Source organism: Neofelis nebulosa, chromosome 18, assembly GCF_028018385.1.
Source record: "Neofelis nebulosa isolate mNeoNeb1 chromosome 18, mNeoNeb1.pri, whole genome shotgun sequence".
NCBI lineage: Eukaryota > Metazoa > Chordata > Mammalia > Carnivora > Felidae > Neofelis > Neofelis nebulosa.
The window spans coordinates 2,068,502-2,094,535 of record NC_080799.1 but is presented as its reverse complement, the minus strand read 5'-3'; the positions used below and the strand labels follow the sequence as shown (position 1 = coordinate 2,094,535).

Here is a 26,034-nt window from a genome sequence, read left to right as displayed (position 1 = left end):
CGCATGGCCCCGTTAGCCTGGGCCGGAGGGTCTGGTGTGAGGACGACCACCTTCGCCCTCCGGGCGTTCGTTAAGGCTGTCCTCCGCATTCAGAGCCCAGAGCGCAACAACGCCAAGGCTAATTGTACTTGAAGTTTCATTATTTGATAATCGGCTTTTATTTCCAAGACACAACTTCAAAGCCAACCAAAGTGGCTTGTGCACAGAGACGTGTGCGTGTGTGCGCGCAGGGACCTCACATGGTGTGAGTGAGGCCCCGAGTGCCTGTCTGAGAACCCCAGGACCACCTAGAGGTGGACGCTTGGCACGGCCTGAGCCCTGTAACCAGAGGGCTCCAGGGGGACGGGCAGGAGGGTGTTGGTTCCGCGGCCACGACCCCCACGGTTCTGGTCCCAGCCACAGAATGAAGAAACCTCCCGCCGGTGTGATGAGTGATGCCCAGTCGTGGGCACACTTTGTCACAGGACTGTCCTCCGGAAGGAGGAACCGGGTGCTGTCCAGCGGCCGTGGCCTGGGTAGGCACCACAGCACCCGGTTACGCCGAAGGGTGGGAGCCCCTCTGCCGAAATGCTGGCTGGGAGCCTGCCACGTGGTTAGTCACCCGCGGCGGTGGGCCAAGCTCTTTGCGTCCCAGTGTCAACCCTTGTAACCGGAGAGGAAGCAGTGATTCTCCGCGCTGGCGCCACGGTCAGAAGCCCCAGCCCAGCCCTTCCCGCGGGGCCTGCCCGGCAGGGACCCCGTCTGTGCAGAGTCCCGAGCTCCTGGCCATCTCCCGTGCATCCGGGGCTCTGAGCCACCAGATAGATCAGCCGTATTGGAGGCCTTCTCCTGGGCTGTGTCCTGTGTCCCTGTGCGGCTAACCTCGCTGTGACCAGCAGCCCACCTCTAGAGGAAGCCACGGCAGTGGGCAGGCTTCTCTGGAGAGCGACGGTGGCTGCGCCTTTCCCGCGGTGGACAACCTCCCCCCCGCCCTGCGGCCCGTCTTCTCCATGAGGTATGTCACATGCGCTTGGCAGCCTCCTTCTGGAACGATCCGTGGGGCTCGTGTGTGTGGTGCCATGTTTCTCTGGGCATCAGGGCTGCCGGTCCCGCCGGTCCCAGTCGGGAGGCGGTGCCGGGTCCACAGCTTGGGGGTGGCGACAGCCCCCGTGTGGGGCCGTTCCTGAGGCGGTGCCGGGCCCTGACGAGAAAGCCGTCGGGTCCCCCGAGGAAGGAGCTGTCTCTCGCCGTCTTCTGCTGGGGAAGGACTTCAGGGCTCTCGAAGCTCGGAGACTGGTAAGCTCAGTAGGGTGTGTTAGAACAGGTGGGTGTGATCTCCGCCCCTTGCTGTCCTCTCCAGGTGGGAACGTGCTAGAGACGGTAACAGGTTACCCAGGGGCCCTTCTGTCGCCCGCTTCCCTCTGCTTCACACCCACACGGCTCCTTGGAGGCGCCTGCCCAGCCCTGACCATGGTGACCTCGCCTGGCAGCCGCACCCGAAGCCCCCGGGGCTGTTAGAGCTGCGTTCTGCAAGCTCGGGGCTTTGCCTAATGCAAGATTGCTGAACTGGTTCCGGGAGGGCTGAGCTTTCCCAAGGCTGTAATCCCAGATCAGGAACAGACAGCTTCTCAAATATCCCGGCAGGTGGACCTTCCCAGAGATTGGTGTCCGTTGGGTTGGGGGTTGGGAATGGGGTGGCACTCAGGCCCTGGGGTTCCCGCCCAGAAAGAGACCACAGAGGGCAGTGGGCTGTCCTAGCCGATGGGAGTAGGGGACAGCTAGGACGGGGAGGGGTGTTCTCGGGCCTGACCCTGACCTGAGGCGGCTCCTCCCCCTTGGATCTTCCCAGTTTTCAGCAGAATGTCCTAAAATGTCATCGTGGGAGTCTTAGCAGGGACCTGTAGACTTCACACCTGCCTCTCAATGAACGCAGCTCAACCAGAAAATGAGGTTATTTTCAAGTCGGTTATAGACATAGTTGTTTCTTTTCAGAGGGTTTTCTTTTTTATGTGCGTGTAACGTAAACCCAAATGAAACACTAGAGCAGCTGCCCTGGGGTGTTTGAAGGAGCCCGAGTTTCCTCTCAGGCCCGTGGATAAGCGAGTACCACCCCGCAGGTGAGGAGGGACCAGCCGTGCTACGGGGCAACCCCGAGCCACAGCGATCGGAGGGCCTCCCTTCTCTAGCCGGGTCACCTTGTCATTAACCGTGAATTCACTTGACGTTTTGTTTGTGAAAGCTGATGTGTTTCCTCCGAGGGCCTGGGTCCACACGGCCCCCGTGTCGTCTTATAAGGTGGTGCTCAAGTCAACTGCAGGGCGATGAAGACCTTGACCCCCTCAGATGGGAACGCGCCCTCTGAGCCCAGTTCTGGCACTTTCTGGCACCAGTGCAGGCGGTTTGCCTCTCCCGGCTGACGTCAGAGTGACCGGCAAGAAGGAAGAGGGACAGCGGGGGTGCGGGCAGACCCTGCTTTGTGACCTATAGTCTCTGTCCTGAAGCCCCGGCGAGAGACCGTCTGTCCTGCCACCGATGGTCCGGGAGCACTTGGGGGCGGCACATACACCCGGCTGTGCCCCCCGCTCCATCCAGGAAGTGCCCCCTGCGGAAGCCCCCACAGCACCACTCGTCACGGTGCCCTGGGAAACAGGTTGGTGCCAGCCGTCGACAGGAAGCTCTCGGTCACTGGGAGCCTTCAGACCAGCCCGAGGGTCTCTGGGGCTCCCCGACTGGGCCACGCCGTCAGGGGGACGCCTGGGGGAGCCGCATACCTTTCCCAGACCTGCCTGCAGCAAGTGGGTGGAGGTCTCGCTGGCCGGTCTGTGGGTGGCAGGTGGAGGCATGGGGGGGACCTCCCGCGGGCAGTCAGTGGCAGCTTTGGCCGTGTTCTCCATCATCTGTCCTGTTCGGGGTTGAGATCTTACTGGACTCTCAACCGAGCCCGCTTACAAAGAAATTTAAAACGGCTCTCTGGAGGCTGTCCGTCTCTAGAACCTTCGCGAATACCTTTGGACCTTGTTCAGATTGGCAGATTGTCCCGCGACACAGTACAGCGTTACGTGGCCAGCCGCCCCATGGTTGACCCTGTGCCCCGCGAGTGTCTCCCTACCTACCAGTGTCTCCCGCGTGGCCCCCTTGCTGCGGCCGCTCCCGCCGCTGAGCCAGCGCAGAGGACGCTGCAGGAGGCCTGGGCTGCCGTGACATTCTCGCTGCAGCGTTCGCTCGAAGACACCAGCTCTGAGCCCTTCCGGGGTCGTTACACACTGAAGGAAGCCCCAGGATGACAGCCACGGGCTCCGTCACGGGCACCGCCGTGAAAGGGCCACGCCAAGCCTACCCACGGAGGTCCTGGGACAGGCCTCCGTCTGTGAAGACGTGCACTGGGTTAAAATCCTTACCGTGAGGTGTGAAAACGCCCTGTGCGGCTCTGGTGGTGGGCGTAGCACATTCGGCGTATGTGGCTTTTCTGAGTGTGTTCACATTTGCCTTGAGTGACGTTTGTTTTCCTGGCATGTTGCATCCCCCCCCCCCCGCCCACCACCGCCAGCTCCTGCGGCCACCGCGTGTGACCTGTTTAGGATGGAGGGGGCCGTGTGGCCGGGGAACCCGCAGTGCGTGTTTAGCGGGGCATCCACAGGCCACCTGGGCCAAACTGTACTTTCCAGAACCCCGGGCCCCCTTGTGGTTTTGCTGTGGATGAAGCGTGCCTGTCTCGTGCCCGTCCTTCGCCTCCGTGACCCCAGCCTGTCCCTGCTGCCCCTTGGTCCTGCGGGGTGCTGGCTCCCCTGGCAGGAAGGCCTCGTACGGCCGGGGCTCCCCCCACGGCACACCGCCGTATTCACCCCTGCCCTTCCACGGGCAGACTTGCTGCCTGGATGGGAGGTGAGCGGGCAGCCGGGTGACCGCATCGAACCTCTGGTGTCCAGGCAGAAAAGGCGATGTGGGTCACCTTAGTGCGAATAGAAATAATGACCCCACCCCCCACCCCAAAAAACGAAACTAGCCTTTTGTTTTCATTCTGTGATTTCATAAAGCATCAACCTTGACCCCAGAAAGCTTGGAAACAGGTACTGTGCATTTAGGAACTGAGTCGGTTTGGTAAGTCGGATTTTTAAACCCCGCCGGCAGGGATATTACAAACGTAGAGGTTCCTCGAGGGCGTGTGTGTGGCCAAGGGGACCAGACCCTCCAGGCCTGCCCACGTGGGCGAGGGCCAGAGCCCCTCGGACACCCAGGGCCGTGTGCACCTGCCGCCCTCACGGCCGGGCGGGCCTCCCGCCTTCTAGCAGGAGGGCACGGCTCCTGGATTCCAAGGGTGGGTGTCAGGTGGACTTCACCCTCTGCCCGCAAGGCCTTTTCTTCATTCGGGTTGACCGTATTTATTCGAGAACAATAATGTAACATAGAAGTGGTTCAGAAAATTTGAACTACATGGAATTTTCCCCGCATGGCACAGTTGTCCGGAGCCTCGGCACAGAGATGCCTACGTTCAGGTTGTATGTTTCCCCTGGGCTTCGGGGCTTTTAAAAATAGGAATGATGGCACCCGGCTGGCTTAGTCGAGAACACGACTCTTGACTTAGGGGTTGGGAGTTCCAGGCCCACGCTGGGCAAGGAGACTGCTTAAATATAAAATCTTTTAAAAAAAAATACAAACAGTGCCCATCAAGCAGTTTAATCTGGTTGTGACTGGAGCGGATGTAATCTGGACGAATTTGGTGCCATTGAGAGAGGGCTCCTGGGGACGAGGCCATGGGCTGCAGGGCTCGGGACCCATGACAAGCTGGTGCTGGACCGACAGACAGAGCTCCACCTCCCGAGCCCTGCAGGGAGAAGCCAGAGCAGGGGAGGGCAGGCCCGAGGGCAGAGTGAACGAGAGGTAGCGCTGTGGGGCCTCCGCCTCCGGTCCCACCAGGGCTGCCGCATGCCAGCCAGGATGCCACTGTTCCACCTTTGGTGCAGTGTCTCCAGTGGGGTGTTCGGGGGGAGCACCCAGGTCACTCCCAAGGGATGTAGGTAGAACGTGGCTGAGGCCCGTGTGTCCCTCCCTGTATTTTTCCTGCTTGCACACTTAGGCCAAGTGGACGGAGGATGGTGTGTTCCTGCCTTTGACATGAGGCGGCTCCTTTCTGCAGGCTCAGGACCCCACACGGTGCTTTCGCTCTCTTCCTGCGACCCTGTGCGTCCCAGCTCTGGCCCCCCGGCTTCCGTGACTTGCCTGTCACATGCAGCTCCCAGGAGTGTCCCCACGGCCAGGCCGAGGGACGAAGGCAGCACTCCCACCGACGGGCCCCTGGTGGGAGGCCGCGTCCACGAGGAAAGGTCACGAACAGTCCAGCTGACACCTCTTACTCTGACCCGGTGTGGCGAGAACCAGGAGGTCAGCTTCTGTGGCTGCAAGGCTGAAGGTGGGAAATCAAAGTGATGTCGGCCTCAGATGGAATCAAGCGCCCCGGGAGCCCTCTGCTTTGTCGGCCAGCTGTGGAGGCCGGTGAGCGTGTGCCCGCTTGTGCTGCGGCGGCTTCGAGCTGGTGAGCAACGCGCAGCTCCGTGCCCGACCCCGCTGACCTCAGGCCAGTGAGACACCCCTTACTCGGACTCACAGACATGGGGGAGCAGTGCCGTGAAGCATGTCCCGGGCACCCGGGAGGAAGCCGTGTCGGCCGTGGCCAGCCAACGAGGTGGCCGGAGGGAGGGGACAGCGCCCGAGAAGCAGGAGCAGTCAGCGTGGCAGGAGCCCCCGGGGACAGGTGACGCACGGCCACAAAAGGGTCCCAATGGAGGTGCGTGGGCAGCGGCCCCGTGGAGTCCCTCACGTGGAACCCGGCCGATGGCGTTTCCAGGGAATTTGGTGGGCACCCAGGGTCCCAGCAGAGGCGGCATCACGGATCCCCCCGGGACCATGCCCGTGGCAGGCGTGTGGCCCCGGCCATCAGTCGAGGGTCTCCCTGGTCATCACCAGGCGGGATAGCTGGGGCTGGACGGAACGCTAGTGACCCCAGGACCTTTCTTGGAAATTGTTTTAAACAGAGCCCTGACAGGTTTGTTTCCCTTTGCGTCTGTAGCCACTAGCGAGTTCAAACCTAAACCTGGGTTATCCCGGCTCCTGCATCACGGTGCTGCGTGCTGTGCTGGGATCGGGTGGCTGCGTGAGCTGTGCTCCAGCTGACCCTGAGGGTCCGCCTTCTCTGCCGGGCTCTCTGAGGGCTGGAAGTTTGCTCTTTCCCTGGGCGTCCTTGAATCCGGTTGCCTGTACCTGGGTAGCCGCCCCACCGTGATCAGGAGTCTCCGGGCTTGGTTGGGCCTCTCCCGGCAGAGGTGACCTCTGAGGCCCGGCCCGGAAGGGTTTCCAGCTCCAGTTGGGGAGCTGCCTGGTGAGGCCCAGCCCCTCCTGGCTTTCCCGGGGACGCTCCCGTTCAGCTGGGGACGACTCACCCCAGAGTGTTGGTCAGCTACCCAGGCTGCTGCCCAGACCTCCAGGGAGTCAGCCCAATGTGCTGCGGCTGCTGACCCCCACCCCGCCCTTCTGACTCACCTGTGTGCTCCTAGGAAAGAGCCAGAATTCAGAAGGTCTGCAGCCTTGCAGTCTCCGGCCGACCCCCAAGCCCAGGTCTCCGGAGGAGGGCAGCATTCTTGCCAGGGTTGTCGAGAATCGAGGGGGATGGAGGTAAGAAAGTCCCTGGGGCTTGGGAGGACTCGTTCGATTGCACAGTTTATTTGTAGGAAAGTTGGCGGGTCCTTTCCCAGGTGGATTTGACTCCAGCCGACCCCACCCCCCCACTGTCTGTTGGGGCTCTATGCTCGGACCTTGGATGTGGGCGCACGCACCCCTGGAAGGGTGTGGCCTCTCTTGAACTCGATGGGATCTAAATTTGGACTCAGCTTTAACATTAGCTGCTTGGCTAAGCCATGGCATGTTTGGGGGTTATTTTTAAGCCCTTCTGGAAATTTTGTTCTTCCCAGAAAGGTCTGAACCAGCCGTCCCAGGAGAACCTACGAACAGGCCCCCAAGCCCTCTCTCGGACCCTGGCAGCGTGTGGGTGGCAGGCACTCGGGCAGAGAGGCCCAGAAACGGCCAGGCCTTTCCTCCAGCTTCATTAGAAGTTTTGATATGTTAATGCTGCTTCGGAAGGTGCGGGAAGCGTTCCTGGCCCCGTCTCACACAGGAACCACAATGCAGATGATGTCGTGACCCCAGAGTATTTTTAGCTCCTTTCTCGCTCTTGGCCTGGGCCTGCGGGGATGTTGGGGACTCACGGGGACCTGGGACTGATACGGACCTTCCAGGCAGTACAGTCCACTTTATGTGTTTATTTAAAAGAAACAACAAAAAACAGCCCAGGCCCTGCCTTCTCAGAAGCCTGATGTGTAGCTCCTGCGGGTCAGCTCGGGTGAGGTGCGCGGCTGCGCCAGGGCTCGTGACCTGCAACTCCGCCCGAGCAGATGGCGTTCATTACGACCTCCGCCAGAGCCGCCTCCCCTGGGGACCGTCCCCAACTGCTCTCCACCCCCCGCTGCAGTGGTACTTGATGTAGGAAGGAAGCTCTGGTCTCGGTGCCTCCAAGTTTTATTCTTCCCACGTTCCCGCCCACAGCCGTCACCCCCATGGCACATGCTGAGCCCCTGCGTCCATCGGTCTGGAGACAGACCTTTGGCAGAAGACGGAAGGGAACGGGAAGCTAGGTCATACGCGGAGAAGGTGATCCCATCCCCCATGGTCTTCCGGACCTTGCCACCACCCTTCAAAGGTACGACCCAGGGCCCCTCCCCAGGAGCTGGGGTACAGTGAGGGTGATGCTCTGGGGGCCTCCCGGCAGACCCCGCAGCCAGGCCCAGGGACCTGCCTTCCCCCAGGCTCTGTCCCCACTGCAAAGTCCTGAGCTCTAAGCACAGGGTTGGGGCTTTAAGGCACTAAAGTTGGGGGGGGCGTGCTCACAGCAACAGCCCCGGACTGGTCTCCCTCAAGTCCTGGGCCCCCCTCTGCCCACCTGGCTGTTCGTCTTCTCCCTGCTTTCCGTCAGTTCCCTCCAGGTCCCAGCGATGCCTCCCAGAAGCCACAACCAAGGCCTGGGGCCATATCTATGCTGGGCCTTTTGGGGTCTGGGATCCCACAGCCTAGCCTGGTGTCCAATTACGAGGAACCTTCCACCCTGGTTGCTTGGGGCAGGGTGGGGGGGGGGGAGCGATTACTCTGCAACCTGCATTGTGTTTCATTTTTTACACAGTTTTTGTTAGCCACCCCCTTGCTTGCCTCCTTCCAGGTGACCATGCTCCTCGGCTGTTGCAACCAGAGGTTTCTCTCCCCGCAGCCCCAGGGGCCCCCTGCTAGTGAAGCCGGCACAGGCCAACATGGGAGCACACGGAAGGATTTCAGATGCGGGAAGCAAAGTTTGACAGAAGTAAACAGGGACAGTTGACCCCCCGGGCAGCCGGCCCCCCATGGCCTCAACACTTGTTAGAACGAGTTGTCAACACCACAGGCCCCTTGTGTCAGAACACCAAGGGTGACAGCAGGCAGAGGTGGTGTCGGGGACACAGCGTGAAGGCCTGAGGACAGGAAAGCCGTGAGTGTGAGAAGGCCCCACTCTGGGGGTGACTGGCGGGGCCGGGGGGGGGGGGGGGGGGGGGGAGAGATGGGCACAGGGGTTGGGCCCCAGGAAGCCGCCAGCCGCCGTCCAGGCTGGGCCGGAGGACCCTCCGCAGGGGCCGGGGTGAGGGGGCAGGACGCAGGGCCCCACGCGATATTCTCCGCCCGGCCGACAGTGCCGGGCTGTGGGCCCCCGTCTAATTCCCCTCCTCCCGCCAGCGGCCGGGGGACGAGCCCGCCTTGGACGGCTTGCGCGCGCTCAGCTTCCTCCTCAGGGAGGAGAACGTGTCGCCCAGGACCCGGCGCAGCCCCGCGCCGTCTCGGCCGCAGGGCGGGTCCTGCCTGGGGGCCGGGAGCCGCCCCGTGAACATCTCCCACCCCGCCAGGGCCTCCACGGCGCCGTCCACCTGCGCCAGCTCTTCCTCCGTCACCTCCCGCTCCAGGGCCCGGATGCAGCGCTCCAGCCACCGTCCGTGCTCCCTGATGGCGTCGACGGCGGGGCCGCACCCAGGCGGGCTGTGCGGGACGGCCGGGGAGCCCAGCCCCTCCTCGGGCTCCGGCTCGGGGCCCGCGGACAAGGTGTGGCTCCACGTGTCAGGGGTCAGGGGCTCCGACCCGCTGTCGCAGCTCAGGCCCGAGTCGGCGCTGCAGGGCGGAGTCTCGTCCGAGGCGGACGGCGCCCCTGCATCCACGTCGGGCCGCGACCCGGCTCGAGTCCAGGCGTAAAGTCTCTGTGAGGGAGAGACACGGGCTGGGTGTCCTGGGCCCCGTCCCTTACCTCGTCCACGCGCTGCCGGCCCCCGCGCCCGCCAGGCGCCGTGTGGGGCCAGCTCCGGAGCAGTTAAATTCTACCGAGTGTGCACTTGACCTCAGGCTGCCTTCACACCAATAAATACCCAAAACTCCTCACCGTGTCCGTTTCTACTTCGTTGTACCCTGGCTTCCGCGCTGGCGGATGCGCCCCCCCCCCCCCCCCCCGGCCGTGTACTAGGACGGGAGACACCACCACTAGGGACCACGCCTCTGTCCCCAGCAGGCGTGCACCGGCACAGAGCGCTCCCGGCTGGCCCCTCTCCCACCCCCAGGTCACCTCCCAGAGAGTCCCAGGAGCTGTCCCCGCGGCCCCGTCCTCCTCCACCAACTCGCAGGGGAGGCGCCACCCAGAGGCACAGCAGCTCCGGGGCGGAAGGTTGTGCCCAAAGACCGAGCCCCGGAAGGACGCGTGTGCCGAGCGCCCAGCTACCGCCAGAGCCGAGTCTCCCTTCGCCTGGCCGTCGCCGCCCCGGCAGCACACTCGCCCCACCCCACCGCCGTGAGGACCCTCAGCGGGGCTGCCTGTGGGCTCCCCGCTCCAGGCGGGCAGGCCACTTCCTGGGGGCAGCTTGGGGGGTCCTCCAAAACGGGGTCCCCGAGCCGCAGCACCCCTGGGAGCCTGTGACACAAGCAGGCCCTCCCCGTCCAGGGGCTGCCTAGCCAAGAAGCACCCCCCCCCCCACCACCACCACCTCCCGGGAGCGTTTGCACCCCCCTCCCCCGCCAGCCGGGGTTTTTCCCAGAACCGCAAACAGCTTCTGGCTTAAAACTTTGGTTTTCAAATTAAGCCAAAGCTCTTCGGTGGAGAGGCCTTGATAAACACCGCCGGCCTCTGGAGGCTGAACTCAGAATCAAGTTGGAGTCTGCCGAGCAGGCTTCCCGCCGCGGAAGCTCCGCCCACAGGGCCCGCGCCGCGCCCCCGGCAGCTCCTCCAGCCGACAGCAGAGGGCAGCAGCGCCCGCGGCTCGCCCCAAACCCGGCAGGGCAGGGCAGGACAGGACCGAGTCCGGAGCGCGGCCGCCCCCTGCCGGGCCCGCTCGGGTCTCCTCCCGCGCGGACCCCAACCACCGGAGCCGGCGGCCCGGCCGACGCAGGGGTGGCGTGGGTGGGCGCGCCCAGCACCCACCCACCGTTCAGAGCTGGTATTTACCATCCTTGCCTGAGAGGAGCGGTCCACCCCTTGTCCCCGCTGCGCCCCGACGGCCACGGCCACCGTTGCTGGGTGCGCACCACGGGCCAGGCTCAGGCGCCACACGCTGCCCAGCAGAGCAGGAAGGTGCCTACCGGCAGGCACGCGGGTCTGTCTGCTCCCCCTGGGGCTCTCACACCCGGGACCCAACTATCCTCTGCTCTCGGACTCCCGTGCACGCGGGCCCCCAGACCAGGCGCTGGCCTGCTGCGGTCCCTGTCCCGGGGGCCCCCCCTCAGAACCGCTCACCTTGTACCTGTCGATGAGCTTGAAGCCCAGGACGTGCTGCAGCTTCCGCAGACAGATGGGACAGAGGTCCAGGGGCCGCCGCAGGGCCTCCTCCAGGCTGAGCGCCCCCTGCATGATGCAGCCCAGCCAGCGGCAGCTCCCCAGGCCCAGCAGGTGACAGAGCTCGTGGCAGGTGACCTGCGGGGGAAGGCCCGCCACTGACCTCGCAGCCGATCCCTGTGACGCCCCAGGCAGCCCCAGAGGGGCCTAGGCCACCGGGAAGCGGTCCATCAGCCCTCCGCGTCCCGGTCCTGACTGCACAGGGCACAGGGGCATCAGACACTGGTTCAAATCTCTGCCGCTGCCCAGCCGAGTGACCTTAGGCGAAGGTCTTGGCAGCTCGGCCTTTGTTCCTACGCTCTCTACAGGAAAGCAGGGTCGTCCCGGTGAGGGCGGGACAGGGGACTCAGCGGCTGCCTGCTCACACCCCCGTGTCTGATCGCACATCCTTGGCACATTCCCCGAACTGGCCAGAGCCCCCAGTGCTTCTGCCCACTTCCTCCCTCCACCTGTGCGGTGACCCCCGCACCCTGGCCTCCACGCCCACCTTGCAGCACTGGGCCAGCCCCAGGGCGCTGAAGCACAGTGTCTGGCCTGGGTCCTGCACTGGTGTCCCAGGGCCGTCGGCTGCCGCCTGGACCGGGGCTGCCTCCGAGGCGCCAGGCCCCGGCTGCAGGAGCTCCCCCGAGAAACGGGCAAAGCTGCAAACACCCACTTCTGGGGAGAGGTGGAGACACACAGGCTCGCGGGTCACCTCACCCGGGGGGCGCAGGAGCAGAGCCACCCCCACCCCCCACCCCTCAGGACGCACGGCTCCTGCAGGCCGGCCCCCCGGCAGCAGCCCAGGGCTGAGCAGGAAGGGCACGGCCGCACGTTCGGGGGCAGCGGTTTCCGTCCGCGTGCGCGCATCGGCTTCCCCGGGACGGGCCCCGCAAGCTCGGCCGAGGCGGGGGCTGCCGGGGCGGGGGCTCACCGTGCCCCGGCAGGAACTTGCCAAACGTGAAGCTCCAGGCCTCGCAGGGGTACAGGTCAGAGAGCGTGAGGCCCAGCACACACAGCGCGTCGCCCGGCTTGCTGCTCTTCAGGAAAGACAGGATCCCGTCTGTGGGGACAGAGGAGCCACAGGGCTCAGTGCAATCATGAGGGTCCCCAGAAAGAAGAGGCAGAGGGTCAGAGAGGTCTGAAGGTGCTGTGGTGGGTGGACAGAGACACGGGGCTCGGGGACCACGCCTGCAGCAGGACAGTGTCCTGAAGGCAGGGGACAAAGGCAGGGCCAGGAAGGTCCATGGCCAGTAGAGGGTCTCAGAGTGACAAACCTGCAGCCTGGGACACAGAAAGGGACATGCTACCGTTAGAATGACACCTGTCCCAGCCAAGAGCTCCCTGTCAACCCTGAAACCTCAGTGCCAGCAGCTCCTGTCACACGCGCTGGGGATGGAGACCAGCCCTCCCGCCGAAGATAAACCAGATAAGCTGAGTGAAATACAAAACACGGCTTCTTAAAGCATCCAAGGTGGGAGCGGAGTTGGCCACAGGGGACCAAGCGCGTCTTGGGAGGCAAAACAAGCTCTTCTACGTCTGATGACAATGGCAACTGGGTCACGGGGGTGCTCGTCCAGGCTCACGGGACCATTACACGCAAAACAGAGAATGTCAGTGCATGTGAATTATGCCTCGGTAAACAGGATTTAAAAAAAAAAAAATCCGAAACCTGATGACAACTTAGATCCAGGGAGAGAACTGAAGCAGACTAGCTGAGACTGAGCCCCTTCAGAGATGAGGGAGGGTGGCAGACCCCGCCCCCAGGACCACGGACCGCCCAGGAAAGCCGTCCCTGTACCCACAGGGGCCTGGCAGAGGGAAAGCAGAGCCCCGCCCCCGTCACGAACCCAGCACGAATCACATCACCCCAGGCCACTAGATCTCCAAAGAGGTAAACTAAGCTTCCAAGTAGTATGTCCAGCTAAGGAGAAAAAAATACCAAGACAGAAAGAACGGAAAGACCACGAGTAGGCCACCAGCACGCGCCAGACGGCGGAACCGAAAAGCACCTGTGTTTGTGGCTATCGACACTGAACTTAAATCTTAGCGGGAAACTGGTATTTTTAAGAAGTGACACTGCTGGGGGCACCTGGGTGGCTCCCTCGGTTGAGCGCCTGACGTCGGCTCAGGTCATGATCTCACGGTTCGTGAGTTCGAGCCCCGCGTGGGGCTCGGCGTGGGCAGCCTGTCAGTGTAGAGCCCACTTCACATCCCCTGTCCCCCTCTCTCTGCCCCTCCCCCACTGGTGCGCACCTGTTCTCTCAAAAAATAAAAATAAGAAACGTTAAAAAAATATATATTGCCGATTTGAGAAAGAACCCACCAGAAACGGCAGAAATGGAAAGGGGAGAACTAAAATTAGGAACTCGATGTACGGGCTTCACAGCCCAAGGAGAGAAAAGGCACAGAGGGGGAGCAGGGGGGCCCTGCGTGGGGCCGCAGGAGGGGCCGGAGGAGGGGCCGGAGGGGTTTCCCCGCCACGGCCGGGCCACGGGGGCCCTCCAGCCCCAGCGCCATCCAAAGTGCCCAGTCCGCTCCTGGGGCCTCCCTCGACCGGAGTCCGGGTGCCCCACACATCGGAGCGCCTAAGGCCCATCTGTGCCCCGCGACCCGGCCGCTCTCCAGCTGCCAGTGACCTGGGGGCTGGTGGGGGCTGGACACGTGCAGGACAAAAGTCTAGAGGGGTGCCTTACAAGGCGGCAGGCGCCCGAGAAGGGCTTGCCTCCCCCACCCGTCATGCCCTGGGGTCTCCAGCGCACGCTGGGAGGGTCGTCTGGCCTCCAGACGGGGAAGGAGGCTGGTTTTAGCCTTGCTCTTCAAAAGCCTGGGGAATAGAGGTCCTCCCCCCGCAAAGAAACGGGGCAAGGATTCCTTCCTCCCGCCTTCTGCCTCGTGGAAAGGGCCCGCGCCCTCCCCCCCCCGCGCCCATCACCCACCCGTGTGGAGCTGGAGCCTGTCGGAGTCCTGGCTGGGACGTGAGGAGCAATGTATGGACGCGGCCGCCACCGAGGGCAGGCACCGGACCTGCAAGCCCAGGAAGAAGGCCTCCGTGCAGTCGCGCAGGTACTCCAGCAGAGCGCCACCCGCCGGGCCCTCGCTCAGATCTGGGGGCGGGACGGCCCGTCAGCCGCCCCGCCCCCACCTGCGCCCCGCCCCCCGCCAGCCGCGGCGGCCACCGGGCGCAGGAGGCCACCGTGGACCCGCCTTCACGGAAAGGAGAAAGCCGCAAGAAAGGGCAACGCCCCGATGAGAGAGGTCTGGAAGGTGGGGAGCCCCTCAGGGAGGGGCGGGGGGGGGGGGGGGGGGGGGCCCGGCCGGTGCCCAGAGTCCCCGAGGCTGAGGCTGGCCGGATGGCAGGAGCAGAGCGGGACACGGGAGGCGTGCGGGCGAGACGCCCCCGGGGCAGGCCACACCAGACTGCTGCAGGAGGACAGCCCGGGGCGGGCAGCTGGCTGGAAAGGCAGAGCCCCAGGCCACCTCAGGCCCCAAAACGCACATTAACAAGCGCCCACGCGTCTGCTCGTGAGGGTCTCGCGACCAAGCGGACGGCTTGGGCGCTGTTTGCCGGACACAGCTCGAGCCAGGGGCGGCGGACGGGCCGCAAGGGGTTGGAGAACGAGGGTGGCCGCAGGCCTCTGGCCCCCTCAGCTCTGCTCCGGCCTGGTGGTCCTCCGCAAAGCCAGGCGCCACCCTCTCTGCCCTCGCCGCGCGGACAGCCGGCCAAGGCCCCTCGTCCGCCCCAGCCCTGGCCCAGCAGGCCTCTCGGAGAACCCTTACCCTCGCCAGGCCCGACCGGCCTCCCCAGCACGGCCTCGGGGTCAACTAGGCCTGAGTTCAAACCCCACCTGTGCCCATCGCCAGCTCGGCGTCCGGGGCAGGTCAGGGCTGGGAGGAACGCAGTCTCTGGAGGGCTCCCGGCGCAGCGCCTGGGGCGGCACACCCCATGCGCAACGGGGGAGGGGTGACGCGGCCGCAAAGGCCCCACGGCCCCTGGCTTCCGGAGCGGTGTCTGAGCTGGGCGGGCGGAGAGCCGGGTCCCAGCGGGGGCCTCCCTGCCCGGCCCGGAGCCCAGACACCCTGCCTTGTGCGAGACTCAGACTCCGGCTCCCCAGCCGGGCGCGGCTGGCTCCACGATGCCCACCCGCTGCGGGCCCGGCGCCCCAGGGTACGCGGCCCCCCACCTCGTACCGATGGGCTGCAGGTAGATGTGCTTCCGGGCAGGGCTCTGCCTCCGGGGCGGCAGCGAGGCGTGGAAGGTCTGGAAGTCCTCGGGGGCCTCGGGACGGCTGAGGAGCCAGTCGAAGGCCGTGTGGATGAGCAGCGTGCAGAAGAGGGTCCTCTGGGGGTTGTAGGCCTCGGCCAGGAACAGCCTCTCCGCAGGGGTGAAGGCAGCCGCGTAGAGACGTCGCAGGGCCGGGTCGCTGGACACCAGCGCCTCCTTCAGGGCCCGCGGGCCGAAGCTGAACTCCTGGGCCGGCCTGCACTGCAGCATGGCGGGCCCGGCCGCTCCGGGGAGCCCCTGCTGTTGCCCATGAACCCCACGGGGGACAGCCACGATCTCTTCCGGAGCCTTCCTGCGGGCCGATCAGAACCGCCGAAGGCTCCCCACAGCCGGACGCTGAGCCAAGGGCCCCTCCCGGTGTCGGGCCTCCTCGGTGACTGCAGGGGGTGGCTCGGATGCCTCCAGGCCTGGCAGCGCCCTGGGGAGGGGGACACGCACACTGAGAACAGGGGCCGGGTCTCTGAGGCAGGAGGAGCAGAAGGACATTTTCTCTGGCCGCTGCACAGGCACCAGCGCCCAGCTCAGGGAAGGGTCCTACTCCCCCACCCCCAGTGGGGAGCTTGTTTCCATGGAGCCCCAGTGCCCACTCCCACGGACTCGCCCTCAGACGGGAGGGGGCACCCGGGAAGGACAGCTATGCCACTGTTGTGGGAGCCCCTGCAAAGCCCGAGGGGGCACCCCCAAGAAGGCAACCAGCTGTTCCTGTCCTTTTGTGATGGCCAAGCGCAGCCCATCGCCAGGGGCCCCACAGCGCCTCCTTGTCCCACCTATAAGCCCTCCTCGCGGGGCCCCGCCTGCCTGAGCACGAGCACCAGACCCCTGACTCGCCAGGCCAGCTGGAAGCAGGCGAGAGCACGTGGGAGACAGGCAGCCCCCAGATCCAGAAGGTTCCCAGCACACGTGCCAACCACAGAAGGCTATAAATAGGGAGATGTGACCGTGCCACAAAGAGCGCTTTGAGGGCTGGGACAGACTGGCGGGAGAGGACACGCCTGGGGCGGGGGGGGGGGGGGGGGGGGGAGGGGGGGAGGACAGACGGGTCCAGAGAACGGGACAACGTCAGTTCACAAAGTGGAGTTTTCCTTCCGCATTACAGGGAAGACTACGAGGTCCGTGCCCCTCAGAGACGACGCCCCCTCCGTCACCATACGCACCCCAAAAGCTAGGCCGCCACTGGCAGATGAGTAGAGCAGGGAGGTCACGAGGAAAGAAGCCAGAAGCCGGAGAAAAGGCACACAAGTAACAGAGAACAAGGCGAACCAGAAGCCTGCTCTTCGGGGTGGGGGTGGGGTGGGGGTGGGGCGGGGCGAGGAGAGACCGGCCCTGCCACGGGGTGGGGGTCCTAGCTGCAAACACAGCACGGCGGGCAGAGTGAGGACCTGAGCCACACTCCCTGCAGCTGACCCCAAGTTGAAACGTGAAAGTTCCGAGCGCTCACACGGACACATACGTGTGCGTGTGTGCATCCGTGTAAATATACATGCGCAGGGGCGCCTGAGTGGCTCAGTCGGTTGAGCGGCCGACTTCAGCTCAGGTCACGATCTCATGGTCTGTGAGTTCGAGCCCCGCGTCGGGCTCTGGGCTGACGGCTCAGAGCCTGGAGCCTGCTTCCGATTCTGTGTCTCCCTCTCTCTCTGACCCTCCCCCGTTCATGCTCTGTCTCTCTCTGTCTCAAAAATAAATAAACGTTAAAAAAAAAATTTAAATATACATGCGCACGTACATATACATGCATCCAAATTCCGTCATCCATACGTTTTCCTCTGGAAAATTATATCGAGTTTTTCCAGAGGAAATTACGTACACATAGGCGGATGTATACACAGATATATTCCCCAGAGTTAAGAGGGAGGGTGGGGGCTGGGCCTGAATGCCCGCAGAGAGCTCTAGGTTTTCCTTTCTGCAGATCCTTCTCACGAATCTAAGCTGCCGGTGCGGTGCAATCCTACCTCCTCCAGACTTAGTATATTACCAGCATCTTCCCAAATCCTTACACATTCTATTGTAAAAATGCCGTTTTTAACGGCTTCCCAAAAACACCATGATGAACATCTTCCTACCAAAGTCTGAGTTTCTCTTTCCCCAGGACAGATGCCCAGAAGAAAAGATACCACGTGGGGGTGGTTAAGGGGGTCCCGATCTGCACCGCCCACCCGCTTTCCAGAAAGGTCATGACAACTTACAACCCCAACAGCCGCTGACGTTCTAACTAGTCAGCAGCAAATAAAAACCACCAAAGGTGGGGGCGCCTGGGTCGCTCATTCGGTTGAGCGTCTGACTCTCGATTTGCGCTCAGGTCGTGGTCCCGGGGTCGTGGGATCGAGCCTCACGTCGGGCTCTGGGCCCGGTCCCCATCACGCGGAGCCCCGCTTCTCAGGAGCCCCTGTCCAGGCCCCAGTCCGCACCGCCAGACTCCAGGGCAACACCGGGAGTTTGCACCAGGATGAAGAATGGGGCCTGGGCTGTAGGGGGAAAAAACATCCGATGCAAACCCATGGGCCAACTCTTGGCTGGGGGACGGGGCCATGGTGGGAGGGGGGCAGGTTCTCCAAGAGGCCAGAAAACGTGTGGAGGACCTGTGTGTGGGACAGACCCTGTGCACCACAGGAACCCAGGAGAGAACATCTGCACTTCCGAATGGAGCCCGGGAGGGGCACATACACCGGCAAGTTCCTTCTGTCCTTGGCTCCCTCGTTCCCTCGGCAGTCCCCGAGCGCCTGCTCATCCGTGGTGCTTGGCCGACCCCCCTGGACTAAACAGGCACAGGTCTCTGACCTTAGGGAGCTTCGATTCTAGAAATGTGTAACAGACAATAAGAGGCAATAAAAATAAAAGTACATACTGTCTACACAGTGTGAGAAGGGGATCAAGGGCCTGGAAGAAAAGGCTAATCCTAATCCTAACCCTAACCCTAACCCTGACATGGTGAGGTCCGAGCAGCCTGGAAGGTCTGGGGGGAGTGTCCCAAGCAGAGAAGCAGGTGCAAAGGACCCGTGGGTGGCTTCAGGGGCAGTGAGGAGACAGCACGGCGGGAGTGGGGGCGGGAAGACCGGCCACATCACGCAGCACAGGGAAGGCTGTGTCTACAACTCTGGCCTCATCCCGAGGGGGGGCCGGGGGGCCCGTGTGCGTACCACCCGTCTCGTCCCAGGGGCCAGGCGTCCAGCCTTCAGAGCGGGCTGTGAGCTCCTGGCGGTCCAGGCCCCCGGGGGCAGAGAGCCATTCAGGGAACCTTGACTAGGGAGCGCCCTCAATGCCAGCCCGGGCTCCGCGATGAACTTGGCCCTCTGCCCTTCCACCCCGTCGTGCCACAGTGTCCTCCCCGGCACGGCGGGCCTGGCGGCAGCTGCCCGCCTCACCCAGAGCACGGCTGCACGTAGCGGGAGGAGGAGAACCGCCGGGTCCCGCCCGGCTGCCGCCCTGAGCACCTGACCCCGTGGGCACCTCGCGGCCTGTTTCTGGGCGGGGCTCCCGTGGCTCTGCGTCTGCGCCCTCGGCTCTCCCAGACCCGCGTGCGGCGCCCCCAGCTTGAGCAAGAGGCTTTCCCGCCAGCAGCCACCCCCAGACGGTCCCCTGAGCGGCCCAGCCACATCGGGCTCACCAGGCTGAGAGCTGCCTAGAAACGGGTTCGGGACACGCGGGAAGGTCTGTGTCACGGCCTTCACGGGTAGCCCCCACCGGCCCCGGTCAACACCCGCCCCCCACGCTCGCTCCCCTGCCCCCCAGCGCCTCAGTCCCGCAAACCCAAGATCGCTTTTGACCCAACACCTCGTCTGAATCCACGGCTGCCGGCCCAGAAGCCAAGGACACAGCCTCAGAGAGGGGAAGCCACCTGCCCAGGGACACACAGCTACACGGACTCAGAGGAGGCGCTCCTGACCTCGGGTACACCGCCCCTCGCTCTGGGCCTCATCCACAGGGCCTCCTCCGCCCTCAAAGGGGCCTCCAGCAGCGTCGCTCCCGTGTCACCGTGTCACCCGTCGACTCCTCAGGGCCTCGAGCCGACACGCCCCCAGCCCGCCTCTCTGTGCCAGAAATTCCAGGGCCCTGCCGCTCCTTCCCACGTGGGACCGGGAACCTCGGGCTCCCCTCGCCATCCCAAGAGAACCCAGTCACGCGGCACACGAGGGCCCCGGGGGCCAGAGGCCCGGGACACACGGCCGCTGTTTCCCAAGGAGGCTGGAGGGGCCCGGGGCGCAGCCCGTGTCTCACCCCTGCAGCCCCTGCACCGGAAGAGTGGCAGGGACCACGGGAGGTTTCGCTCACGTCGGCACAGCTCTCAAGGCGCCCCAGGCCTGAAGTTAAAGCTCAGACGCGTGCGACACGGGGACAGAATCCTGCCCCCCATACAACCCTCCACACCCACACCCACACCCCTATGCCCCCACCCACAACACAACCCCATAACAAACCCCCACACCCACACCCCTACACCCCCCACAAACACACCCTCCCGTAAACCCCCCCACACACCCTCCCATACAACCCCCCCACACCCATACACCCCCCCGCACCCAAACCCTCCCGTAACACCCCCACACACCCACCCCCCACACCCCCCCACACACACCCTCCCATACAACCACCCCACACCCACCCCCAACACCCCTACACCCCCCCGCACCCACACCCTCCCGTAAAAACCCCCCATACCACCCTCCACACCCCTACATCCCCACACACACACATCACACCACTATCCAGGGACAAACCCCCCACAAACACACGCCAACACACCCCCACACACCCTCCCATACAACCCCCCCATACCACCCCCCACACGCCTACACCCCCCACACCCTCCAATACAAACCCCCATACCCCTACACCCCCCCCACAAACCCACATCCTCCCAAAAAACTCCTCCATACACCCGCCACACCCCTACATCCCCCCACACACACACCACACCACTACCTAGGGACAAACCCCCCACACCCACACTCCCGTAAAACCCCCGCACACCCCCCCACACACACCCTCCCATACAACCCCCCTACACCCACCCCACACCCCTACACCCCCCCCACACCCACACCCTCCCATACAACCCCCCACACCCCTACACCCCCCACACACACACACCACACCCCCAGTACAAATCCCCAACCTACACCCCTACTCCCCCCACACCCTCCCATACAACCCCCCTACACCCACCCCCCACCCCTACACCCCCCCCACACCCACACCCTCCCATACAACCCCCCACACCCCTACACCCCCCACGCACACACACCACACCCCCAGTACAAATCCCCAACCTACACCCCTACTCCCCCCATACCCTCCCATACAACCCCCCACACACCCAACACACACACACCCCAGTACAAACCCTCACACCCCATACCCCCAACCCCCCTCCCACACACACCAACAGCCCACCCCACCCTACCCCCACACGCCCCTACACACACCCACACCATCATGTGGTCTCTGGAAAAGCCACCTACTCGAGGAAACAGCAAATCACAGGTCAACAGTGTTGTTGTGAGAACAATCTTAACCTCATGGGTTCCCCATAGGGCCCCAGGATACACTTTGAGAACCAGTTTTCTCTGATTCCTCCTGCCTGAGACACGTCACACCCACCGTGGTGCTCAGAGCACCCACGGGGGATACGGGTCCAGTGGCAGTCAGCGGAGCCCCACGTGCCCTGCCCTGAGCAGGGCCCCTGGCCCAGCAGCCACCCGGGGCCCAAAGAGCCCGGGAGACAGGGCCACACCGGCCCGGCCCGACCCGGCTCCAGCTGGGGTGCGAGGGTGTTTAAGTCTCTGCGGGGCCCGGACGCAGACACATGTCTGCCCAGACAGCATTTCCTCTCGAGACCCCCGTGTGGCCGCATCCACCTTCCTGGGTCCCTGGGGGAAGCCCCTCCCTCCCCCACAGGGTCCCATCCGAGCCGCACTGGCCTGTGAGGTGTCCGATGGGGCCACGCGGCTGGAGGGCGGCCAGCTCCGGGTTCAAAGCCAGCCCTCAAGATGCAGCCCGAACTCTTAGGCACCGACAGTTCCCGAAGCAGAGGGGGGTGGGACCGTAGACACAGGGTGGGACCCGTTCCCTCCCAAAGGCTGTTAGCACTGAGGCCTTGCCCCACCTTTCAGGCCGCTTCCCCCACCACCGGGGCGCCCAATGACCCCCTCGCCTGGCGTCAGTGTCGCCCAGAGGCTGGGAAAGGGCCTGGTACAAGCCAATTCCTCCCGCGGGTGGGGGGGTAGGTCTGCCAGCGGGAAGGGCAGGCTCACGGCCGGGGAGGGAGGGCAGGCTGCCCAACCCCAGGGTCCCGGCACCCGCTCCCGCGTCTGCCTGGACAGAAGCCCCGTCTCCGGGCAAGAAAGCACGCTCTGATTCTTGTCATTCTGAGGGCGCTTTGCAAAACCTCCGGCAGCTGCACGAGCTGCGGGCCCCAACCTTCAGTGCAGGCGGAGCGGCCCGCAGAGACACGTGTCAGGGGTCGGCTCCCGCTTCTCAGAAGGCTTGGGTTTGGGGGGGGGGGGAGCAGGGCTTAGACGGGGTGGGGGGGGGCGGGAGGGGGGGAGCTGTGTCTGCGCCCGGCTTCCTGTTACATTGGCCCTCGCCGGGGGGCCCTAACTTGGACTCCAGACCCCCTTCCCTTCGCGTGACCCAGGCAGGCGGGGGCCCCGCCCCCGCCCCCCGCCCGGATCCGGGCCTCACGCTTAACTTTGGCGTCTCTAAGTAACCCTCCGCTCCCCCCTTCTCTCCTCTGAACGCGCCGCCTCGTTTCCCGGGTGTGCGCAGCCGGCCAGCCTCCTTCTCCACCAGCCCCGCCCCGCCCGAGGAGCAGGAGCGCGGTCCTCCCGGAGGAGGGGAGGTTCTCCGGGCCGGCGCGCTCCCTTTCCACCCTCGACCCCGCCTTCCTGTTGCGTGTTTGCTTGCAACGGTGACGGCCGGCGGCCCAGAGTCCGGGCCACCCTGCCGCGGGGCGCGGAAGGCCGGGAAGGGTCTCCCGGCCCCTTCCGTCCCCAGACCCGCTGCGCGGCAGGGCGTCCCCTCTGCGGGGCTGGCGCGGAGCACGGAGTACGACCTGCACCAGGCCCTCCGGGAGCGCTGCGCCCACACCCCCGCTCCTGGCCCGGGGGACCCCTGCCGAGCGGGAGCGCGCCCGCCACCACGGCGTCCTCCGGGCTTGCGCGACCCGACCGGCGCCGCAGCGCGGCCGGGGCATTCCCACCCGACACTGCACCCTGGGCTCCCGGCCACCCGGCACGGCGGTCCCCTCCCGGTCCCCGCGTCCCGGCCTCCCCACCGCGCCTCCGTGCCCCCTAAGCGCCGCCCCCCTACCTCGCAGCCCCGCGCCCTCGGGAGCCGGCGCACGCAGCCGGCCGAGGGCAGCGTGGGCACTTGTCGTGGGCCACGAAAATCAAGGAGGTCCCAGCATGACGTCAGCACGGGGGCCGGGACCGAGGTGGGACCGGGGGCCGGGCCGGGCCGGGAGGAAGCCGCTCCCGCCGCGGGCACCACACACGCACCCGCCGCCCCCCCCCCCCACCGCCTCGCCGCCGTCTTACCCTCCGCGGGGGCCACCAGGGGGCGGGAGGCTGGCAGCGGCGAACGACTCCCGGGCACGGCCACCGACCTGCCGCCGAGTTCTGCCGAGCACGCGTGGGACGCCCGCGCTCCCAGAAACACCCGGGGGCGGCGGGGGAGGAGCGGCACAGGTGAGGGAGGTGAGGCGGCGGGGCCAGGTGGGGCCCAGGTGGGGCCCAGGTGGGGCGGCCGGCGCTCTCGGGCAGGCCACTTCCGTCGCCGCGGCCCCAGGAGCTTCCCCTTCACGTGGCAGGTCCGCCTGGAGGGACCTAACGAGTCTTCAGGACTGTTCTGGGCGGGGGAGCGGTTCCCTGGATGCTCGGCCTTTATTCTCTCTTGCCGACCTCTTCACGAGCCTGACAGGTAACGCTTCTTTTTGCGCCCATTTTATGGACGGAAAACCGAGGCGTGGGCAGGGGAGGCGACTGGCCCAGGCGGCAGAGCCGGGCTCGCGTCAACCCCGAGCGGCCGGGCCCCGGCGCCCGGCTCCCGGCTCAGGGCGCTCGGTCGGGAGTGGGAGCGCTGGGATCCCTCGAGTCCCGGGAGAATGCGGGTGGCCGGCGCCCCGGGAGACGAAAGGGAGACGAAAGGGAGGGCGGCGGGGGCCCCGCTGCTCCCCGGGAGAACGGCATCCTCGGCGCTGTGGTCCCGAGCAGTCGCCACGCGTCCTCCCCGGGGAACTGGTTTGCAGCGCGCAGCTCCCGGGAGGCCACGGCCACGGGCCGTCCCCACCGGGCAGGCGGCCCCCGCGAAGCTGGAGGAGAGGTCCCTCAGCCGTCGCCGGATCGTCCTTGCCCCAGCCTCGCCGGGCCTCCCCAGAGCCCCGTCACCCTGCTGGGCTGCAGAGAAGCCTTCAGGAGACGCGGCAGGCGGGGCTCGCCGGCCTCTGCACTTTTTCGGCACACTTCTCGGGCCACTGCTAACGGTTTCGTCTGCCTTCTCTTCTGTAGCTCAGCATGGGGACCCAAAGTGGCACAGGTCCCTGTCCTGAGTGGTCCCCACTCCTTTTTTTTTTTTTTTTAATTTTCTTAATGTTTATTTTTGAAACAGAGAGAGTGCAGCGGGGAGACGGACGGATGGCGGGGGGGCGGGGGACACAGGATCCGAAGCAGGCTCCAGGCTCTGAGCTGTCAGCACAGAGCCCGACGCGGGGCTTGAACTCACAAACCGCGAGATCATGACCTGAGCCGAATTCGGACGGTTAACCGACCGAGCCACCCAGGCGCCCCAAGTTGTCCCCACTCCTGATAGAGAATACAGCTCAGGTCACAGGCTCCGTAGCCTTTCCTGCACCCCCGACACAGCTCCCCTTCCAAGCCCAGCCCCGGGACTCGGGTGCAGAAGGGGGCATGGTCTGGACACGCGGCAGGGCCGGCCCTGAGTGGGCCTTAGGAGACTTCCACCATCCGCCCCCCAAGAGCTTTGACGGAGGATGGGTCCTGTCTGGAGGATTCTGTAATAAAGACTTCCAAAAAGGCCAGCGAGGTGTAAGGACCGTGTGCAGGACTGGCGGCCACCCGAACACAGAGCCAGTGGTCAAACGTCTGGATTCCCTGCTGGGGCTGCCGGACCGAACTCTCTCCTCACCTGCAGGACGGAGAGGCCAGGGACCCGGTCTGCATAGGGCAGGGCGTGGGGGTTATGTCACCTGCAGAGTGCTGGTCGGATGGGGCCACTGGGACGGTCATTTGAACCTCCGCATGTGCAGCCCCTGCGGGGGACGAGACACGCTGAACGTCCACCTGGGGGCGTGGGCCCTCAGGTGCTAGACCAGGGGCTGGATTGTGCGGTCACCTCATGTAATGCTTATGCCAACCCAGGGGGGAAGGAAGTACTGTCGTCCCATCCTACAGATGGGAAAACGGAGGCTCGGGAGCCCGGAAGTGGTCCCCAAGACAGAAACTGAAGTCCGTGTGGCTCCAAAGACGCACCAGATCATATTCACGTGGCAACAGATGCCGCCTGGCATGGTCACTGTGGTGCTGCTTCCTCCTGAGCCTCTGTTTTCTCATCTGGAACGTTCTCCCCCACATGGCCCCCCACCCGCTCTGCTGCTCGGGTGGCCCTAGAGAGCTGACCCTCCCCCATGCAGGGACCCCTCACGCTCTCCCCTCCTCGCCCGACTTGCATCACACGACTGTGGGAGGCTGAACCCCGGTTCCCTTGCCCTTCCCTCATCGTGTGTCATAAACCCGTGTGCAGGGACCTGATGGCTCTGTCCCTGGCGCCTGAAAACAGTGCTTGGAAAACAGCAGGTGTCCGTATTTCCTGGATGGAAACACACATCGTGCGGTCAAATGAGAGGGTGTCACCTTCTCGGGCTCTCTCGTTAGTGTCCAGCTGAGGTCACTCGTTCCCTCAGACGTGTCCCCACCACCTCTGAGCCGGGGCTGGAAGTTGCCTCCGGATGCCGTTGGCACCGACACGACCCGTGTTTTGGGGGCCATGTTACTGGGTCGACCCTCAGCTGCTCTCAGGCCGCCGGGCCAGGAAGTGTCGGGCTGGGTGCCCTAAGATAGCCCCAGAACGGGGGCGTGTACCACGGAAGCTTCCCAGGCTGCCCACCCCCAAGGGAACTGGGCCTTGTTCTGGCCAGAGCCACCTGGTCCCCTCCCAGTCACCTGGCGTGGCCTCCCGACAGAGAGCACCTGGACCCCAGCACCCCAACCCTCAGTGCCGCTGTGAGCTGGGCACCCCCGCCACGTGTCCGGGAAGGGCCAGGGAGGCACTGTGGAGGGGCAGGGCAGCACTGTGGTGGCCCGGAGAGGAAGGGCATGCGGAAGGGGCAGGATGGGGAGGAGGCCTTCGGACTGGGCTTTCAGGAGGTTTCTGGGGTCTCCTGGGGACGAAGCTGTCCTATAGAGTAGCCGGCAAAGTCACATGGTGAGTGTCGAGGGGTAACTGGCAGGCGGGCGGACGGGAGGGAGGCTACTGTTCTCTCAGGATATGTGGTGTGACGGGAGAAACAGGCGACGGCGGTAGCTGAGGAGTGCAGGAGAATGTTCTAGAATGGGGTCTGGGAGAGGCCCACAGGAGGTTCCCTTCTGGCGTCGGGGCCTCCTGAGCCCCCACACAGCTGGTGTGCCAGGACCCCACCACTGGCTGCCTAGCCCCAGCCCCCCAGCCCCGGGTTATCAGGCCTCCCTCCTGCAGTGCACTGACTTCCCAGACCTGAGTGTGGTCGTGTGCCCATTTGTGGGCTGGCCCCCCCGGGGATCCGCGGGAAGCACCATGGGGAGCTCCACGGGGAGCTGCCCAGGGGGAACTACGGGGGGAACCACGGGGAGCATCATGGGGAGCTCTC

The 26,034-nt window shown here is 64.8% G+C and overlaps 1 protein-coding gene and 1 long non-coding RNA gene across 4 annotated transcripts; one reads left to right on the top strand and one right to left on the bottom strand.

The window, feature by feature from the left end:
• The first annotated feature begins 7,603 nt into the window (after window positions 1-7,603).
• LOC131501589 (uncharacterized) lies at window positions 7,604-9,063 on the top strand. 2 transcript variants are annotated; one of them, XR_009256838.1, is made up of 3 exons: window positions 7,604-7,726; window positions 8,240-8,542; window positions 8,952-9,063. It is a non-coding gene; the product is annotated as an uncharacterized LOC131501589 (long non-coding RNA). The 2 variants fall into 2 exon arrangements; XR_009256837.1 differs by lacking the exon at window positions 8,952-9,063 and adding an exon at window positions 8,785-8,896.
• AMZ1 (archaelysin family metallopeptidase 1) lies at window positions 8,612-15,389 on the bottom strand. Of its 2 annotated transcripts, XM_058711905.1 has the most exons (6): window positions 15,086-15,389; window positions 13,834-14,001; window positions 11,829-11,957; window positions 11,403-11,572; window positions 10,817-10,993; window positions 8,612-9,296 (listed from the first exon to the last, which is right to left on the bottom strand). In XM_058711905.1, exons 1-6 carry the CDS (start codon window positions 15,387-15,389, stop codon window positions 8,763-8,765), a joined length of 1,482 nt encoding a protein of 493 aa, XP_058567888.1. In that variant the 3' UTR covers window positions 8,612-8,762. The 2 variants fall into 2 exon arrangements, with proteins under 2 accessions (XP_058567888.1, XP_058567889.1); XM_058711906.1 differs by lacking the exon at window positions 11,403-11,572 and having other exon boundaries at window positions 9,028-9,296.
• Window positions 15,390-26,034: the final 10,645 nt, after the last annotated feature.